Raw genomic sequence first — 22,093 nt, 5'->3', positions numbered from 1 at the left:
CGTTTGAGCAGACACATGCACATTTGTGGCCTGCTGGAGGTCATTTTGCAGGGCTCTGGCAGTGCTCCTCCTGCTCCTCCTTGCACAAAGGCGGAGGTAGCGGTCCTGCTGCTGGGTTGTTGCCCTCCTACGGCCTCCTCCACATCTCCTGATGTACTGGCCTGTCTCCTGGTAGCACCTCCATGCTCTGGACACTACGCTGACTGACACAGCAAACCTTCTTGCCACAGCTTGCATTGATGTGCTATCCTGGATGAGCTGCACTACCTGAGCCACTTGTGTGGGTTGTAGACTCTGTCTCATGCTACCACTAGAGTGAAAGCACCGCCAGCATTCAAAAGTGACCAAAACATCAGCCAGGAAGCATAGGAACTGAGAAGTGGTCTGTGGTCACCACCTGCAGAACCACTCCTGTATTGGGGGTGTCTTGCTAATTGCCTATAATTTCCACCTGTTGTCTATTCCATTTGCACAACATCATGTGAAATTGATTGTCAATCAGTGTTGCTTCCTAAGTGTATATTACAAGCTTTACTCTCCTTGAGTTCATACCAGACTCTATCAACAGTGAAAAGCATATCATTGTCTGCTCCAAAAGACAAATGAAGCACTCATGAAGCACTCTTTCCATATAGATCAGAAAAGTTTAAGTGATGTGATCATCAACACTCAATAAGTCAATAGTCTTTCTATTACAACATGGCAGCATGTGTTTAATGTGGAGGAGTCTGTTTAAATGAACTGCAAGGCTACATGCAATTATAAAGCTCTTGTTGTAATCATGCCGAATGCAAAAAACAACAAGAGGTCACTACCTCATAATTGCTTTTCCTAATTAAAAGAGAAAAAAATATTTGGAATTAGATGATCAAATGTAATGCATGGCTGAGCACTGCATAATGACTTCTGCCTTTTGCTGCCTTTGTCACTGGAGGTGTTATTAACAAGCAGAACGCCAAACATGGAGCAGGTTTGTTCAGTCAAAAAAAAAAAATCTGTGAATCTCTATGATTCGTTACGAACACTCAGCTCCTTGTAAGATGACGCTGAAATTAAGCAGTAGAGAAATCAGATGTAAATGTATTAATTTTCAAATAGCTAATTTCTTTAACTATTCACATATGGCTTAGCTTTTAGGCTGTCTTCAGATGCTGGAAGCTTTTTTAATTGGTAAAGTAAGAAGCACAGTCACTATGTTCAAGTGGAAACATGCAGATTGTCACAAGGATATAGGACATATGGAAGTACTTGTTTTTTATCTCAGGAAATGTTACTTGGCCAACACAAGAATCCGGTGCTTCAGATATATTCTGTAGTCTGCTGTAACGAAAAGTTCAAAGTTCATTTAAACAGCTCAACTCAATTTCTAAAGCACCCGTGTATGGTGTACTTATCAAGCAACTTCAGGTCATGTCTAACACTGACGACACAGAGGATCTAAAGAGATTATTGCACTTACCCCACCAACTTTTTCAAAATACGCCCAGTGGCTTCCAAAGTGGATGAGCTGCTCGTTGAAGAACCAGGTAAACTTGAGGTCCAGCGTGGGGTCATGAGCTACTTGGCAGGGCAGCACAATGCTCTCACCCACAGTCACGTCCAGATGACCAGCTGGACTGGTGATCACAGTTGGCTCTGTAAACACAGAGCACCAAGTTAGAAACGAGGCAGTGTTGATAGACTGGCTTTCCTCTTTCAGAGTAGATATACCTTTTCCATACTGTCCATTCGTTATGTTCCCTGAACACTGGGAAATAATTGCAAAAACATGCCACACTCAAAAACAAATCCTGTCCTGACCAAACAAGATAAATTACTTTTCTGGCATTGAGCTTATATTGCATCTCTTTCTTTGAGTTTCATAAATCAGAGCATAGTCTTATATATCACTGAACAACGACAGAGAGGAAGTAAAATAAACAAACAAAAGGAAAAAGTCGACCATTACGGCAGGTCAGATCAGAGTCTATAATTTGGCTGTGTTTGTGCAGAGACAAAAGAGCCATCCTATTTCATCCTCAGCGTGGTGCGCATCAACATAATCTTTGGTCTGTCTCGGCTGGGTGTCTCATTCAATAGCGGTGCAGTGCAGAGAATATAGCACAGCCTGAGAGGCCCACACACCAGTCCATTGTGAATTATGCATGCATGTCATAAGCATCTAATGGACAGCCAAGCCAATGCAGCATGTCAGGGGGAGTAAAGGTCTATATTCAGCTCTGTCAAAACAAGCCAGCTTGTTTATCTTGCACCCTCTTAGGAGAACCAACTGGTCATGGCAGTGCATTTCAGGTAAGTCTTAGGAAAGTTTGGCACCAGATGCAAAATGAGAGGGGTAAAACTTTCTGCTTCCGCTTGCTAAGCTGTCACGCTCATTTCCTGTTATGACTGGAAGGAAAATCACAAATTGGCTCCCACATTCCCTACGGTGTGCTCCGTGCACGGCAGCTCCTATTCTGTAAACCAATGGAATGACAGTATATTTCAAACAGCCTTAAAGAGCTGTTTTTAATGTATAGATATATGCTGGATTTTAATGTTTCAATTTGAATTAGCATAGGAATTGCTGGGATGTGTTGTTATGCCTGATTGTCTGCATTCTGAGAAAATGAAACTTGAATAGCACGCCTGAGGTTCAGTTATGTCAAAATAACACATCTGGGATTAAGTGGTGGCTGACATCCACCTCTAGTGGAACCTTAAGAATGATTTGCATCTGGGAAGCCAGGTCAAATGCAATTAACTGCAATTATCTAGACAGGAGGATAGAAAAGAAAACTTACTTAAGGGCCAGTACAGTCCTTACAGTTTAACATTCACAATTTTAATTACGAAGTACTCTTAAACTATATGGAAAAAAACAATTAGTTAATTCATCTTCAATTGACAACAATTTGGTCAGTCAATTTAATCAACTGAAATAATTTGGATATATAATAGATTAATCATTTACTTAGTCATTATCACCAAAGACATTTAGTTTTCCTGTTGTAGTATGTAATATTTCATAAAAACTTATTCCGCAAATTACTGTGCATGTATAGTTCATTGAATATGAACTTGAGCACAGTACTTGAATAAATATGTAATTTACATTCCAATTTTATAATTACACACACATACGTTATACAGTACACTGTATAACAGTTTCATTTGTACATGTAAAAAGGCTTCTGGGAGGGAAAAAAAAGAAAGCACGCCAATTTGCAATTCAAAAAATCTTGTGAATAGGAATCACCGAAAGGCATTTTAATAGAGTACTGTTGTTGACTCCGCTCTTTAGAAAGACCTAGAAAATTCACTGCACTGCAGAAGTGTGTGATTTAAAGGGATTGAAATCTCAAACGAAACCCAGCATGGCTATGAGCCACCGTGCAAAAGGATGAATTAAACATTGAGGTGCATGAATGCAATGAGCCTCATGTCTCGCTTCCTCTAGCCACTGCCAATCAGCTAATTGGTCTGTATATCTGTCAGGAAAGAAGAGGGAAGTCTTTATGGCAATTCTGTTTCACTGTTTGTTCATCAAGTGTGCGGCGAGGGTCAGTGTTGGTTAATTTTAGATGCAGGACTGGTCGCTGCATCTCACAGCTCTTGCGTAGACTGCCAGATCATTTTGTTTTGCGTTCCTCCAAAATACCAACAACCATAAATGATGTGTGAGTTTATTACAAGGGTTGGATGACAAAACCGGCAAGAAGCCTGATGTTCAAATGGATTACATTAGATTTTAACAAATAGCTACCGACCCCATTCCCAAAATACATGAAAAAAAGCAAAATGTTAATGTTTTGTACATGTTTGGTATTGATGTAATTGTACAAATTGGCACAATAGTGAAATTGTCTTAATTAAACATATTCATAATTTTGAATGTATTTATAGTATAGGAGCAGTTGTTGCCAAGGAAACAGCTAATGGTGATAAAAATAACAGTAAACAAGCAAAACCCAAATACAGTAAACCCACAAGGGCTGATGAAGCCAAGAAAATAATATCTTACCTTTAACCAAAAGGCTGCCAGCACTGCTCGCTACTCCAAACTGGTTTCTGGCTACACATGTGTAGAGTCCAGCATCCATTTTAGTAACGTTGGAAATCCGTAGGCTTCCATTATCCAACACAGTAACTCTGTGGGTTAAAAAAAGAGTGTGTATCACCATATTAGGCCTATTAGCAGTGCTTCAGCGTTGGGATGATAAACTGAAATACAGCTCTACTTGAAACTTGCGTGGCTGTCATTTCCATATATATTTTAAGTGCATAAAAATCTATTCTAAATGAGCAGGTCCAGTGTCCTAAAGCATCTCAATTTTAGCCTGGAGTTTCTCTCAGTGAATTTTAATTGGCTCCCTGTGCTTTAGTCTTAGTAAGGAGAAGCTCAGTATGAAGAGTTACAGTTTGATGTTGCAGCACTGACTTTAAAAGAACAGTGCAAGATGGCTTTATGGGCAGAAAGTCTCATTTTGAGTTCAGGGTAGATATCAAATAACTATGTTATACATCTACTCATACTGTTTATGGATATAACAAGTATTATTTTGCTTGAACAGAAATAAATACGCAAAAATGTAATAGTAACATGATTTTCCATTGAACTTTCCTAAAAAACTTGCAGCCCAAAACAAGTCAATTAATCCCTATTTTTTAAGCAGCACTGAGATCATCTAGTTCATAATATTGTTAGGTTCATACATAGTGACATGCATTGACTGCTAAGAGTTCTGCAGCTGATCATTTCTAACCTTCTAAACTTTAATAAATCTAAGAGTAAACAGTAAAAGTACAAACAACAACAAACCCAAGCAGTTCTTGGATTTAATCGAAAAAACAAACACATTCTACCTGCCTGGCTGTGTGGAAATACAGTAAAAGGAAGTTGAACCTCTATGACAAATTGCACCACCAAGCCAAAATGACAAAGATTCTCATTTCATCTGTTTGCTTCATCAGTCACGCCTCACAGATTTTCTTTGACAGAGAATGTACCGCTGCTCCTTAACCAGTCAACAAGGTGCTTGAGTGACGTAACCAAATGCCAAATCTGAAAGATATGTCAGCAACAAGGCACTGCTTGAATACAGTGCATATGCTTCCAGTTAATCCGTTCATGTTGCTGTGACTTTCATGTTTAGATTTCATCTGACCGTTTTATCTCACAGCAATGATGAATTTTCATCCATCCGAGCTTAGTTTTTCTCATTTAACTCAAACAACCACAGCATTATGATTTGTGCTTTACTATAAAACTATAAACCATAACTACGTATTATGAACTCCTTTTTTCTGTTAATGGCAGAACATTAGGAGACAAATTTCCAAGATGAAAAACTAAACTTTAGATTAGCTGATGCGCCCTCAAGGAGCACTGAAAGTATTTGTGAGGGGCTGAGTCCTTAAAAGCATGTCAGTGTCAACAAGGCCTCGCATACAGTGTGTACAGAAATCATGTGCACAAAGAACTTACACTGAAATATGCATAATGGAAATCATTTTGACAAATATTTAGTGCATTTTGAGCAGAGTCAAGGATAGAAGATAAAAGATGAGAAACACTTAAGTGGGAAACTTGTTTGGTGAGATCCACACATGCCTGAGACAACCAAACACTTTATAAAAGTGAAATGAATGACGGGGTCACACATGACTGATGCACACAATAAAAAAAGAAGTGGTTTGATTAATTCTATTTAGCATGAGTTCAGCTGGTTTAGAAAACACATTTTCATTGCTCTCTCTCATTTGATCTCTGTAATTACTGGAGGTAATCTATCAAACCCTTTAAAAGACAGCGTGACTGAAGTTTCTGCTTACTTTCTGCTTTATCCTTCTGTTTCCAAGTTTCCCTGTGCTTCTATCATGCTTTGAGGATACAATAATCACTGTCTTTCCTTTAATTAAAGTGAAATAAATACGGTTTAAATGTGTTAGTCCTAGTAAAGAAGTGTCAGCAATAAGCTGTAATTTTGTATAATTTTGTATTTCCTCTGTTAATTTGACTAATTACAGCTGATGTAGGTGTAAGTGGGTTGTGATCTACAGAAGAAGCGTCCTAATAATTAAAAAAAATTGTTCCGGTCTTATTGTCATTATACATTACAGGGTCGCACATTGAAATGCAGTTGCAGCCCCCTCGACGCTACATACAGATATTCAAATAATGAAATTAGAATAGAATGAAACAATTTAGTAGGCAATACAATAGAAGTAAATCATAGGTAGCACTAAAGGAAGAAATAAAAATGAAACTAAATTATATTAATTTATAAGGAAGATGTTATCTATTCGTTAAAAAGCCTTTATGGGGAGTCAGTAAAGGGTCAGTCACCCTCACTGATCATCACTGAATATCTGTTGTCTCCAGAGAATAAAAATAATAATAGAGGCAGGACATGTTAACTGCTACAGAGCCCATACTTCAGTTGTTCACACTGAAGGCAAGAATGTGCCTTGCTGATACTGAGAACACAGTCTCCACCAGCTCTGATCCCCCTAGTGGATGGAGATCCCCCAATGGGATCAATAAAATATCACACTGTTAAAAATGGATTCCCTCGAGCTAACAAGACACTGCTTGTTGGGCTAATAATTCATTTGGCCTGGTGTTATCAAAGTTATTGAAAACAAGCAATGGCTATTAATATTTCAGGATGTGAAACAGTTGTTAGACTTACATTCTGATCCACGTTCACCTGACAAAAAGGGGATATTCACGATCATTGGGATTTCTGTCTTAAAGAGTAATTTGTCAAAGAAAGAGAAACGACACCACTGGGTAAACATCGCTTGTGGGAGAAATGTGTTATTGACATTTTTGATGGATGCAAAGTGCAAAATGCCATAACTTCACCTCTTTCACGCAGTCGAGCTACAGAAGAAAATCTATCCGCAGTTAATCGTCAGTCACAAATGTCACGACGATGTGGTCAAATTATATTCCACCAATTTTTGATACTGACTTTCAACCGTGGTCGTGGAGCTATTTCCTGACCACGTTTGAATCCCTGGAAATTAATTACCCCGATGATAAATGCCTTGCCCTGTGAATCCTCACGAGAAGCTCCCATCTTATCTTCTAAACTGCACAGCGGTGCAATGGGGTTGAGCCGGTGTTTCAAATGTAACTTGTTTAAAAGAAGAGCTTGAACACTCATTTCTAAAAGATCCCTTGAAGGCAGCCTGGACCTCCCAAAAAGATAAAGACATGACCTGTATCGCCATAAAAGGCTGGAAGAATTAAAACACATTAGCCTCTTCTACATTGCCCATTCCCAGTGGAGCCGGGGGTAAATTCACCTAACTGAACTGAGGGCTTCCTTTGTAATGGACTATAACAAAGAGTTATGGATATGAGATGTCACAGGGATAAGACTTGCCATTAAACTGTGCAGTAGCCTATGTCAGGCTTCCTCCTCACCAAAGCTACAAAGGAACAGTCCGAGATAAAGATGTAAGGTGCATAAGCTGTCTGATATGCTTCCACTTTGTTCCCTTTTCTCTCGAAGGCTGCCCTGGAGCAATTAAGGTATTGGGGAAATTTGTGGTGTACATAAAACTTGAGCAGTGTGATATAGTAAACAGGCACTTTACCCTCCCCCACTTTACTGGCCGGTGTTAAAGTGAGCTACTGGCTGTAGTCTAAAAAACCTACTCCGCCTCTCCACGGTGTAACAAAAAACTAAGGGGCTATAAATGAAAAACACAAGTTTAACCACTTAAAAAGGATTACAAAATGAACTTGAATTTCTCAAGTACTGCTTATTTCATTACAAATACCTGGGAGTGCACATGGATAATAAACTGGACTGGGCCAAGAACAATCAAGCCCTCTACAGGGAGGGCCAGAGCCGTTTCTCTTTCCTGAGGAGGCTGAGGTCCTGCAGGATGATGCTGAGGATGTTCTATGAGTCTGTTTTGGCCAGTGCTATCCTGTTTGCTGTTGCATGCTGGGGCAGCAGGTTGAGGGTAGCGGACGCTAACATACTCAACAAACTGATCCGCAAGGCCAGTGACATTGTATGGGTGGAGCTGGACTCTCTGTCGGTGGTGACAGAGAGGAGGATGCTATCCAAACCACATGTCATCTCGGACAATGTCTCCCACCCACTCCATGACGTGCTGCTCAAACACAGGAGCACTTTCAGTGCAAGACTCATTCCCCCAAGTCAAGTCATTCCTGCCTGTGGACACCAAGCTCTATAACTCCTCCCTCTTAGTGGCTGACAAACTGGCACTTAGTAAGTTATTCAACTGGACATTATTATCTATTTTTGTGCAATATGATCTGTCTAATAATTAATGTGCAATATTCTCTGCTGCTATTTATTCACTGTTAGTGTTCTCCATTACAATCTTTTCATAATGTAAATATTGTACATATCCACCTTTATATTATTATTTATATTTTATATTTATACCCTTATACTGTATTTATATATTTCTTTATCTACCTTCTTTCAATTATTATTTATATTTCTTATGCCTTGATGTGCAATGTGTGCAACTGTAACACAAGAATTTACCTTCGGGGATCAATAAAATATTTCTGATTCTTATTCTGATTCATTCACTAGCAATGCACATTCTGTGTTGTGCGCCACACATCCAGAAAGCTCTTGATGTTTTAGTAGCAGGACTATAAATTGATTCACATTACACGATGAAGCAATATATAACATTTAACGTAACAACCTTAAACACAGTGGTTCAATCTAAAGGTAATATTCCTAAGAGCCATTTCCTATATCAGTTTTACAAATACTGGCAGTGGTCAGCAGTGAAATTAAATTAGGGTAAGCACTTTATCGTTAACCTCATAGCTTCCTGCGTAAGTGCATAGCAACCCTGTAATAAGGCTATCTTGTTATGCCTGGGATATGATCTGATGTAGGTATCACCAATGCATGATTTCATTAACTAATCAGATCCTGCCTTGTTCTTAGTTGATTTGTTCTCCCCTGCTCCAGATCCTTGAAAACATTATCCCTGGAAGATTAGAAGGAATTATGGGTATTTTAGTTGAGCCAGTGGGATGGATTAGTGTTTTGCCACTGCTGTAATAGCAGTGGTAGCAGTACCATTTCGATATGGAGGAAAGTAAATGCTAACGAGCCAGGAGCAGGGGAATAGGTTTGCGAGAAATGTCGCAATAATGTCAACATCTTGTATGCATCTCACCTACTTCGGCTGTAATGTTAAATCTCAAATCTAATCTAATCTCGCTGTTACGGGCGTGATTGATATTGCACATTTCAGTATGGATGCATTTTTCCTTTCAATACTTAAGAGGATGATAAATCTGCAAGCTGGGTCCAACATTAAGCAGGTGTACGCAAAACATCATCTTGGAGCGGATTCTGCTGCTCCCCCACAAATAAAAACATCTTTCTCATGTAACCAGGTAACCGGCCTGGCATCAGCGTTAACAATCAGATTGAGTTTCCTCAACATACTGTCTGACAGGGGGAGGTGTGACATGACTAAACCTGCTGCAATCCCACTGTGGTGAAGATGGATATTCCAGAGGTTGGGTGTCAACACGCTGCTGAGCCGGTAGAACAATTAATCCCATATCAAATGAGAAACCTGGAGCCCCACTATGTCACCACATGTGCCAGCAGGTGTGCTTTGCCTCCTACTGTTACATTTCAGCATTCAGCGATGTTACCAAACAGAAAGTGGAAATGAGTGATTCTGTAGACCACACTGTGTTTCATACAATGAGAGAGACAATAAGATTATAAAAGCACACCAGCCTGACAGTTAGTGGTTTCAAAAGTAACAAAATTTAGTGCGCTTTGGTTCCTCCCAATTAAATCGTTTTGAATGTTTAAGCTTGTGACAATGCAATGGTGACAATTCAGAAAATGAAGGCATACAAGTACATTTTTCCTGTGATTTCCTGTTTGTGCAGGTCAAACAGAGGAAACATATGTCTACTTCACGTCTATCAGTGGCCAATAATATGAAGACCATATAGTTCAGAAGCTGCTTTCTACTATATCTGCATATCTCTCTGATTGCTGCCACGTGAGAAGAATCCTGATCAATCACTGACTACATATCCTACATATGCTACCTTGAGCAGCGTTATATATTTAGGGGAAGAACTGTTTTTTCTGGTCTGATTAACATTTGTTTGTTCCTTTTTTTTCTCTTCTGCAGCGCACAGAGGTTTGCATTGATCTGTACTTAACCTGGTTTCTAATAAAACACAGTGTCCAGCTAGTTCCCCTGGTGTCACCACCACTATCACACAAGAATGTATGTTGTTCAGCGGCGAGCCATTGATCAGTCCTTTTGGGCTTTCGCCTGCATCTTCCATGTCTAGATGGTAGCTTGGATCATCGTCTGCCTTGTGCTCTAATGACCCTCCAGGCCTTACATGCTGCTAATGAGCTGATGGATCAGCGCATCGATCCAAGTGCCGCAGTCTAGGAACGGCCAATTACCTCAAGTAAACAGTGCAGAAACCAGCTCTGAACACAGCCAGGACAGCAAAGTACAATGGAGTTCAGGGGAGAAATGTAGATAGCGGGGGTAAAGTGGTGGATTGCAGAACGTGTTATGCAATTCAAATTGTATTTGTGTCACACTGTGGTTCTGTTCTTCGCAGTTTGTCACCATGAATCTCAAGTAGGGAAAAATAAAATAACAAGTCAATGAAATATTATTCGAGAAGTAAAGCAGACAAACAATGTTCCCATACACACTGCACTTACTGCCTCTTACCTGTGGCTCTCTCTGAGGGCTTCCTTCCCCTTCCTCCAAGAAATCACACCCCGAGGAGACATCCTTGGCTTGCATTCGATCAGAACATCGCCACCCTGGCGGGCCAGCGTTTGGGCCTTAAGTAAGTTCTGTGAGAAGTCTGGAGCGATGGCTGGGGAAAAGAGGAAAGAGAGGAATTTACGTATTGTAAGGGAGACTGTAGGAGAAGAAACAGATATGAGGTTTAATTTACTGTTGGTGGAGACAGAGGAGGAAAGGGGGTCGTGCTATTGAGGAAATGAGAGTGGAGGAGCGCCCTAAAAGCATGCAGGTCACTTAATCCATTAGGTAGGTCAGATCTCACATCCTCTTCTTTGCACAAACACACATACACTTGTCTGCACACACGCACGCTTAAATGCAGGAGAACAAACACAGCACATCATTTTTAAGAAGACATTTTATGTGAAAGAAGGTGGGTTTTCCAATATGAATTTTCCTTAGAAGGACATTATGCATTAAGAAGTAAGCCGTGGGGCTCTGAAGCAAAAATGAGAAAATGTAAAACGAGAGGGAGGCTTTGTTGCTGCTCCTTTAGGCCTTAATTACTAAGGCGCCGTCGTCTGGAGCTGTTTTGTATGCGCACCAACTCAGCAGAAAGCTCTTCAAAGTGAACACACAGCCTGGCGCCAGTGACATGGCTGAGCACCTGCCAACGCATGCCGGTGCACGTGCATACACAACAACACACACACACAATGATATGCATTTACTCATACACACATCGCACCTCACAATTATTTCTTGACACTAAGTGTGAAATGCCAGCGTTGCAACACAACAGATACTTAGCATGCTTGTTTTCTCATTACCCATGGGTGGGATTTATATATATACGTAATATCTTAAAGCCAGAGTTAGAGGAGTTATATTCGTAACATTTGCTTATCCTAATGTATATCAAATGAATGCAGCAATGTACCAGAAAACCTCTATACTGTAGCGGGACCACATAAACAAATCAAGAAATTCCTATAGTGTATTGTTATGGAGTTCACTAGTGCATGATATAACAAACCACATATCATGAAGGTGACATATAAAATGATGACACTTTTCATTCGTAACACTGTCAATAATAGTAATACAAAAACTATACATCAGTGTAGCTGTAGAGATTTTTTTCATGGCAGATGAGTCCCGGGTTAGTCGATGATTTCATTAGTCAATCGACATCAACAACAATTTCATAATCTACATAATCTATACATAATGTTCACGATCATATAATTATAGAAAAAGCCAAACATTTCCTGGCCCAGGGCTCTCAAATGAGGGGAGTTGCTGCTTTTATTTGTTTAGCAAATTTACTTTTTTTTTATTCATATTTTTGACTTTTGCTTGAGATATCACCTTGGGCTCTGAGAAATCACAATGGCAAAATCACATTTTTCTGACATTTTAAAGTAGAATGTTCAGTTTCCTGCGTCAGTTATCTAAACTGTGGCATGAAGTTCATCTTCAATGGTTATTACATTGCTTCAGTTAGTAACACTGAAATAAATGTCCTTCATGACAGCCATAGACACTAGAGATATAGGTGCTTCACCAATGTTCACTGGAGATTTTCTGGTGCCATTCTGGAAAAATGTACTGTGACAACAAAAGTGTTACATTAAAATCTATGAATTATTATGACAAGGGTCAAGGGAAATGTAATGATTATTGCAAGAAACAATGAGTAAATGAACATGGTTGCCTTCCATTCCTGTTAAGACGACTAGCTGTTAATATGTTTCCAATCAAGATAACCAAATCTATAATAGCAATGCCTTTAAAATTATAAAATGTTTTAACACTGAACACGGCAGTTAACGAGGAGATGCTCATTCCCCAGGAAACTGACCATTTCCACTGAGGGCTGACCAGCATCCAATGTGGTCACTTGATTAGGAGAGCAGAACTAGGGTGCTCTTTTAGGCAAACTACTGGTGAAAGAACTGAAGACATGAAGGCTTTTCCCTCAGCCTGCTCAACACAAAGACAAGAACAGAAACACATATTTTCTTTTTATGTGCTCAATTTTAATTTAAATAGAGGGGGAAGTTGAGCTTATACTTTAGATGTGCTATACATCCTTTTTTTGCCACATGTTCATAAAAGAACACAGAAAAAGAGCAACAATAAACATGAGCATTAGGCAAATAATGTTTCTGTAAAATTATCTTGGCGATGCAACTGGCAAAATTTCAGACATGTGTAGCAAGTGTTCTGCCAGTATGACTGTGGGTGTAGGAGACATGGCCTCAAATGTGGACCTTTAATTATAGCACCCCCACCAGCCTGACTGGGATAGTATTTATTTTGGCAGCTTTTGCACTTGAATCATCTCGCCAAATTTTAGTGTTTATCATGTACTGTCTAACAGCCATTAAAGAGATGGCATGAGAACAACTCCACTGAATGTATTTACAAAAAGCAACAAAGTCTTGTGTGTTTGGCCTTACCTATCACTCGGAGCTCAGCGTTGGTGAAGATTCGGCCATGCTTGTTCTCAGCCACACACTGGTACATGCCGATGTCAGCCAAATTCAAGTTACTGATCGTCAGCACTCCGTTGTTCACCTGAATCCTGTCCTGCTAAAGACACGCGCACACATTTAACACCACATGATCTGCTGTGCTAACCTGATCACAAACACTAAACAGGTTTAGATAAGATGAACAGTCAGCAAGAAGCTTCAGTGGATTCCTCTGATGCAAAAATATTCCCTACAGTGTTCTGGGACTGCTGTATGCCCCTTAAAAGGACTTGGGCCCTTGATTAATCATATGTTATGAAAGTACTGTTATCAAAATCATATTGTGTCTCCATTTGGTATTATGCTGTATTAATTTGACCCTTGGTTGAAGTGGAACCAAAAGCTAAAAAAGTTTCACAGACAATATATATTATGACACATATGGTAAGTCTATTGTGTTAATTGTGCCAATTAGCTGTCAAATTAACCACCTTTTTAGGTTTCCAGATTGTCACTTACTGTGTCTGTCTGCTGTTGTTGGGGAGATGGTGAACAGTGGGTGATAACTCTCTATGGTTTGTCATTAAAGTAACCTCTTTCACATTCCCTGCAGTCATTTGATCCATTGTTAACATTAAAATTTACTGGAACACCAGAGTGGTGAATTGAGAACAACCTACTGCTCAGTGTCAGCAAAACCAAGGAGCATCGTCGATTTTGGGAAAAAGGAGATAAAGACACACACTCCTGTTACTCAGTGGAGCTGAGGTGGAGCAGGAACAGTTTTAGGTTCCTGGGATCTCACATCCTCGCTGTATTTCTTAAGGAAACTTAAGGAGGCAAAATGCCTGTGCCAAATTCTTGTCAACTTTCACAGATGAGCAATAGAAAGCATCCTAACTGGATCAACAACTGGATGGCTCTGCAGCAGGTGATTAAAACCGCTAAGAACATTGCTAAGAACATCATTGGTACCCATCTACTGAGCATCAGTGAGGTGAGGTGCCTACACATGCACAGAGTATAAGCATTCTAGATATAAGGTTTTCTGATATACAGGATCATCTCAATTCCACAAGCCAGTTATCGGTTTAATTCCCTCAAATCCTATATCTATTTAAAGCCTGGCAATTTTACTCCCGTGTCAATGTAACAAACTAACCACCCAGTCTTAAAGCTGTTAAAAGTTCTAATTTTGACACTTTTTGGACGATGAAAGCTACCAGCACTACGTAGCAATTACAGTGGTGAAGCACAGGCTGACTCGTTTTACCCTGGCCAGTTGTAAAAAACATACTTCGCAAAACAGTATTAATACCATTACTTTTTAGTTTGGGACATTATATTCCTTTACTTGGCAAGGTAAAATGTCTTTAGATTGTTTGTATGTGATTTACTATATTATTAATAGATTGTAGCATTATTGTTCTGTTTTTGTATGGGTGAAGAAATGAGTTAGATAAAGTAAATTGTATTACTTCTCAGGTATTACATGTGAATTACTTGTTTGAGGGGGTCAGGTGGGTTTAGCTTTCTGTAACTTGGATTGAGAGCTGAGATAATATGTGAAATCTTATTTGGTGTTTTCTCTTTAAAGACTAGGCTAGGCTTTTACTTTAGTAAGAAATGTGTCAGATCTAGGGGACGCTTATAAATAGTCCAATTAGTGCCATAATAGTATCCTATACTAGGTGTAATATGAAAATGTTGGACTTAAACCGCTTTGAGGTGGGTAATTAGGGCTATATATGGACATTTTAAGTACCACAAAGCCAACTGTGTTCATTCTGATGAATGGCCTGATCTAATTCAAGTTTTAGCCACACTTTTTCTCTCCTCGGGGGTTGATAATTGAAACACTGCTAATTTTCTGTGGTCTTAATAGGCCCGTGGTGACTAGATGTAACCCCCCTCTGCTTAACATAGCACTGAGACATTATCAAACGGTGGTTGAAATCAAACCTCTGAGGAATTAGTCAGGAAGCTGCAGCACGTAGGCTATTAAGTATCATGGAGTTTTAGAGAGAAAAAGAAAAAAAAAAGCTTGACATGTGATGCCATTTGTTTAAAAATAAAATACATGGGATTTTAAAAATGCCTACAAAGAGTACAGGGAGGAATAACAACACCTGAACAAAGTTCTTCTCTTCCTACTGCTCCTTTTGACCTTTACAAGGTTTGGCACTACTTTCTGCTCCCTTTTTATAGTTGTGTCAATTTAAGTGTGGCAGCAGTCATTGCTCTTGCCCTTGATCTTTCCCATTGAGTGTAGCTAGACCTTTTAATGTCACTGACAAAGTAGTCCAGAGGGTCCTGCCGCCAGTCTGTCTGTCGTCTGGAATCATTACAGCCCTGCCACTTGAAAAGACAAGGACTGTCCCTTATCATCAGTCAGGGACACTGCTGAGGATCTTCAAATAGGGCTCTTTCTGAGGCCCAGGCACACAATGGACACACGGCTGACCTGGCGCTAAAGCCACCGCCAGAGGGGGTCCTGGGTGAGGATAGATGCAGCAGTTTCCAAGTGGAACACAACAAGTCCCAGGGTTTTTGGCTGGGACTGGATGCTTATATGTGTGTTCAAGTGGAAAAGGATGACAGAGAGAGAGAGGAACAGAAAGAGAGAGATGGAGAGAGCCACAGCGACTTTGAATAGAAGATAGATGGTCCTTTTTAAGTTGCACAATCCAAGGGCCCAAGGGGATGAAAGAGATGAAAGATATCTGTGTAAGTGCATGGGTTGTTGCCATACCACACTATTCTGTAGCCACTGCCCTGTTAAAAACCCCTCAGAGACTCAGTGGTGGCTCTATCACAATCTCCTTAGCGCTGGAGACAAATGGTGGCATTTGTCAGCTTCATGGCTATCATTAATTATGCTTGACTCTTCTCTGATACTAGCGCTGTTTCAAGTTGAGCTGCAAAACAGCGAATCATGGACGCTCTGCGGTATGCCGGTGATGTACAGATCCTATTCCTGATTGCAATAGAATGTGTGCTACAATAACAGGAATTCCTCAGAAGGCAGGTCCCAGACTTTGGAGGTCGAAGGTAGAAAAAAACGCACACTTGTGTATGTAACTTACAAAGGGGAACTGGTGGTGGAGTGGAAAAATACAAGCGTGAGTGGGTCCTTGTTTCACCGGGGTGACATTTTGAAGTGACAGCCCTCCTCTGCGCCATTTAATTCCCTTGGAGGGGGCCCAAAATGAGGTGGAGAGAGAGGGAGGCAAGTGGGAGGACAAAAGCTTGAAAGAAAGCATAAGAAAGAGAGCACCAGAGATGCTGAGATAAAGTGAGAGAGAAAGAGAGAAGAGGACTCATCCATTCTAATGAGGAATAACAAATGGCCCCCTTGGCCTTCCTCTCCTTCTCCCTCTCTCTCTACATCGCTGACCTTTGGGTCTGGAAATTGATTTACTGTTGCCGCTGTTGATGGTGGCATTTTGAAAATGGTACCACCCCACCTGATTAATATGGCCACATGTACAGAGAATATGTTACCCTGGCCACCCCTCAAAGCATTTTTTACAATGTTATTTACAAATCAATAGTGGAGATGCACAGGTGGAGTGATAAGGGTTTCCTGTGGTTAAGGATGTGTGGCAAATAGAGGAAGTGACCTTTGTCTGAGCCTTCTAAATTAACAAATAACATGACAGAGAGAGGATATGTGTGATTAAAATGTTGCCTCGTCGCATAAAGGATTTGTAGATAACATCTGTGTCATCATGGCAAACTATTCAGAGTGCAGAACTCTTCTTCACTGCATGTTCACTGTGAATCACCACTGTAATTAAAGTGCCCCAGATTTCATATATTATCTCAGATCTCAATCCAAGTTACAGAAAACCTAAACCCACCTGACCCCTTTAAAGATCTGGTCAACAAAACAGCAACAGTGGTTTGGGCTCATTACCCAATCCAAACACTGACACTATCAGTGACTGTAATTCTGCCGTTCTTTATGGCAGAAAGCACCGTCACTCAGCAGCAAAATAACACAAAACAAGGCAAATTGCCTACATGTGAAATGTATTTTGGATGATAAGGCAGTTTTCACCCTCCCTAGATAGAAGAGACTTAATGATAAAATTGAGAGTAGCAGATAGGAGAGATTGAGCGCTAAATTGTCGAGTCCCTGGTTGATGACAGGCAGAAAATGGCATCACTTTGGCTTCTTTGCAAAACACATACAAACACCCTCCCCCAACACACACACACATACACACACACTTTGATGCCAAATTTAGTCCCAAGCAAACACAGCCATTTGAAATTGACATGTTCTTGCCAAGTACAAGCCTACAGTATGAGTTGTAACCATTACTTGCTTCAAAGCAAATTAATCCACAAAACAGTGGGGTAACACACAGTGCATGCTTTAAGTAAGATGGCTCTGAAGCTACAGTAATCTTATCTTCTTTTATCGTACGCATTAAATTACGTTCATCTCCACCAACTCAACTGCCCAGGGGCTGTTGTAATGAAAATCATATCGACACAATAACAATGCTAACAATAACAATACCATTTAAATACAAGCCTGTTAGACTAAGCCTTGCAGCCTTCAGTAGTCTTAATGAGTTTGTTGGCAAACAAATGCTGCACACCTTTATAAGATTTGATTCTGATTAAAGTTAAAGAGCACAAATCAATCATTTTTTTAATTTCTTTTCTTGTACCTAGCACAGGTCTCATGCGCCCTCATGGACCCAGATGTATAATACAGTATACAAAAAGTATATATTTGTATGTATTTGTCTGGGGACATTGTGACTTCTGGCTTAAACGTGGATGGGAACGATAAAGTGGTAAATATATGAATATATGAAAGGGTGGTGTGCGCTTTTGACTGATTATGTGTCTTTCCATCATTTATGTGCTATTAGGGGGTTAGTGTTGCATGGTCAAAGGAAATGTGGATCATTCTCAAGTTCCTGTTGTTCATACTTGTTTTCGTCATTAAAAGCAGTAAAAAAAGAAAAGAAAACCTCAGGTTAAGAAAAAACCCTACCTCCATGGGGTCCAGCGGCTCCCCGTTCTTCAGCCAGCGGTATGAGGGTTTGGGCTTGGCAGTGGCTTTGCATTCCCACACCAGAGTGTCATCAATGGTCTTCTGAACATCCTGAGGCTTCTCAGTCAAGTGAGGTGCAGCTGTGAGGTCACATACCACATACTGTAAATGAACACTTTAACGCTACACAAATGCTTCCGCATTACCGGTATGCAGCAGTTTTAGGATAAATCAATGAACCAACCAAGCATTGCAATTAGTTCATTAGAGAAGCATCCGGGGACACAAATCATAAATCCACTTCCACTTAACCAAAATCTGACCTCCAGAAGAATACATAAATTAAAACAACTGCCAAAGCTTAGGTTGCTACCGTGTAAGGACAAGAGGTTACAGATAATAGATGGATGGATGGATGTATAAGCCTTACATTAGGAAGGATAGTAGTGAATAGTTGAAACCAGCTTGACTTATGTATAATGATGCAGATCTTTTACAAGAATCCTGTTTACTAACCATATTGTATATTCCTGTGATGCTCACAATGGAAGGGTAGTCTTTTTGTTTTTTTGCAGCGCAGTTAACAACGCAGGTCCTTTTTGTCTTTTGAAACATCTGAAATCCATAAAGAAAATGCCTCCATATTTATGATGGTTGTCCTGGTGTCACATAAATGACTTGCACCTTATCTCTGGTGACAGTGTAAGAAGATTTATGGCCCTTGTGAAGCGCCCACATAAATATAGGAAACCCTGCCAGGGTCAAGAGGATCGAGGTAGTTGAGTCAGTCGGTCGGCTGGTCTAGCAGTGTTAGTAATAATATAATGTAATAATAAAAAAATAATAATGAAATTAATTGTTCTCAATTGAAATAGCCTCATCTCTCTCCAGGGACATGAAACAGTGACAGCTGGAACAGTATCTGCGGTACATTCAGTGTCAAGGACTTTTTAGCAGAACAAATACTCCAAGGGCTTTCCATCCAAAATACAGACTCTCCTATCACCAGGTCATAACGTGGCTATGAGTGTAAATCTGTTAAAACCAGTCATGATATGCTCTATGGAGCCCATAAGGGGATCAAAGCTTTGTTTTCGGGAAGTTGATGGAAGTTGATCCGGTCTGAAACAGTTGGTGTTTAGAAACCATGTTCCTGTCAACTTAAGAGGCAACATCACAGTAGCTCGCCTGGTACAGTGCAAGGCTTACTTACAAGGAGTGCTTACTACAGTGGCCTTGGTTCGAATCTGACTCTGTGCCTTTATTTCTCTACTGCCTCTATCACAAATAATAAAGTGGAAACACAAATAAAAAGAATCTTTAAAAAAAAGGCAAAGTCACAAAACCATTCGATGACAGAAAAATGACTCGAAGCACTAAGACAACAGTGTGTTTCAAAACCAATGAAAGTGTTTCTTAATGATTATTTCTCTTTGTATTGCCTATCTTCAGTAACAGTGCTGCATGCATTGCCTGAAGTGCATTTTACTTGGTAAGAACAAATTCTTTCATTCAAGTAATATTTTAAAAAGCTTACAGAGAGAGAATGTTTGCCAGCCCCATATGCGAATTGAGATAATATTCTGTTATCAAAAAAAAAGCTCTTTTTATTAGAAGAAATTGCATACTAAATATATTCGGAAACGAGCAAGCAGTACTGAATTGAAACAAATAGTACATGAAACCCTGTTAATAATATTACAAATTAGACCATCAGAAATAGCATAATGGAAAGAAGACATGATGCAAGTGGCTTCTATACATTGTGATCATGTCTGAGCCCATCGGATGCAGTCAACTGCTGAACCATGATCTAATTTCATAAATCCCCTGGAACTACAGAAGGACAATTAAGTAGGAAATCGAAAAAAAAAAAGGCCACCCGTTATTGTTCCTGTGCGCGCATTGGTTGGGTGTTGCAAACACCACATCCCCATATTGATTCTCCCATTCTTCTATAGAGTTGATGGATGTCCCACAAGCTCCTGTCTATGGGAGTTTAAAATGAGATTACAGATTTTTATCACCTGGCGGCTAGCCAGTCTGCGAGGCTTTGAGATGAGACGGGACTTAAATCTTACAAGGAGAAACGTGACTTCCACACAACTACAGCACAGAAATTGTGCGGAAGCCATGCAGCACTGTACCAAGACAGTGATAGCTACAAGTTGTTGAAAAACTATGACCTTGTTTACAAAATGCCCATAACATGATCACACCATTTTCTATTGTTTCAGGACCTTTAAGTCATCAAGTCCCAGAGCTGTGATGCTACACTTCTCTATGAGCAGGCACTTCACTTTAAAGTAAAATATGTTTAATCCTCAGCCTACCTACAGCTACTGTGAGCATTTCATCTAACCCACAGGTGCGGCAAAAAATCCTGTATTATCATATCAAAGGTATCCTCCTTCACAGGAAAGAAAAATCTGGATTTAATGATTTCAGTCAAGCACATCCCTACAGGGCCTTGCGGGCAGACATCATCAATGCATAAACTGCAAAATAATGGAGAGAGAAACCATAAAAATCCTTCATCAAGGGCCATTAAAAGCTTTCTCAGAATATGGGCCATAAGTCCAGTGTTGGTGAGGGAAAAATCACCTCTCCCTGAAAGGTGGTATAAATCTGTGCACACTATGGCTCCATGTTAGCTGCTGGCACAATAAAGAGCTTGTCAGAAATGAACTACTGGTAATAGGTTAATTTATTACCACATTCCACTATATGATGCAGTTATATATGGGTTCTAATAAAAGCTACAGATTGCATGACAACAAATTAAACTTTTTGTGAGACTCACACCAAAGCAACACTTTTATTCTGCAAGATTTTCAATCAGGCTCAGTAGTAGTGGATCTCTGAGGCTATGAATCAATGGGTAGAGTATTTGGTAAAAGTCTATAAATGTACATGATATGTTGGCGAGACAACTGACAGGCTGACGGCATAAGATATATTTTCTTCCCAAGACATAGACATGAAGTAAAGTACATTTTAGATCAGTCAGCCAAACTGTCCTCCTACTCACCATAGAAAGACAGCTTTCCTTTAACCAAGTTTCTTCCTCTGCTGTTTTCAGCCACACATTCATATATCCCTGCATCCTCCTGCTGGAAGTAAGGGATTTCTAAAACTCCGCTGGCTTTATTTATGTCCACCTTCCTGCCAAAAGAGGCTCCATCCACTCTTCTCCAGCTGATGGTTGGCACTGGGCTATAGGCATGAAAATATAACACACATCAAGGGCACAAAATGAAAAACACACACGAATATTGTTTTATCTAGGAATTAATCTTAGTGAAAGAAAAATTTAGCAAACCAATGAATACTGGAAAACACTGACAAAATATGTCAATGTTTAATTGATCTGAGACATTAACTGGTAACTCAAATCCTCTGCTCTCAAAATCACTTCACTTTTTCACATATTACAATGCAGCTTAGATTGGTACAGTAAACAACTAACGGTATAGTCATGACTGTAGCATAATAATACACAGAGGGACGTACTTTCCAAGTGCAAAACATTCCAGTTTGACAGTTGAGCTCTTAGCAACAGGGACGACTTCAGGGAACTGCACTTCGATCTTTGGCTCGTATTCACCCATCACACCTGGAGTTATATAGAGAAATATAGAAATGATGCCATGTGTGTCTGAAGGGAATTCCTTCCGTTCAAGGCTTGAAAAGGTCACAAGGGGGAAAAAAATCTAAACAAAGTTAAGGCCATGACTATGTTAGCAAAAAGAAATTCTAAACTCTGTTTTTTTGAAAACTTTACTGTGTCCACAGGCTTAAGGGAGAATAATTATTTGTGATTTTTCTATTGGGATTGTGATTT

General features: G+C 39.9%; 1 protein-coding gene across 4 annotated transcripts in view; it reads right to left on the bottom strand.

Annotated features, from left to right (window-relative positions):
- Nucleotides 1-22,093, bottom strand: part of cntn3a.1 (contactin 3a, tandem duplicate 1) — a 66,543-nt gene that overhangs the window by 14,514 nt on the left and 29,936 nt on the right. Inside the window, exons 1-7 of one of the 4 annotated variants that reach the window (XM_046057434.1) lie at nt 21,763-21,860; nt 21,281-21,465; nt 18,250-18,389; nt 13,218-13,350; nt 10,732-10,882; nt 4,004-4,131; nt 1,460-1,635 (exon numbers count right to left, since the gene is read on the bottom strand). In XM_046057434.1, the coding sequence (XP_045913390.1) occupies nt 1,460-1,635; nt 4,004-4,131; nt 10,732-10,882; nt 13,218-13,350; nt 18,250-18,389; nt 21,281-21,465; nt 21,763-21,860 (1,011 nt within the window). Of the gene's footprint in view, nt 1-1,459; nt 1,636-4,003; nt 4,132-10,731; nt 10,883-13,217; nt 13,351-18,249; nt 18,390-18,765; nt 18,859-21,280; nt 21,466-21,762; nt 21,861-22,093 lie in introns of those variants that run through there. The other 3 variants (XM_046057435.1, XM_046057436.1, XM_046057437.1) reach the window with 3 other exon arrangements.

The sequence above is a fragment of the Micropterus dolomieu genome, linkage group LG08 (genome assembly GCF_021292245.1).
Source record: "Micropterus dolomieu isolate WLL.071019.BEF.003 ecotype Adirondacks linkage group LG08, ASM2129224v1, whole genome shotgun sequence".
Lineage (NCBI taxonomy): Eukaryota > Metazoa > Chordata > Actinopteri > Centrarchiformes > Centrarchidae > Micropterus > Micropterus dolomieu.
Note: the sequence above shows the minus strand (reverse complement) of the source record. Positions and strands in the feature narration are given on the sequence as shown.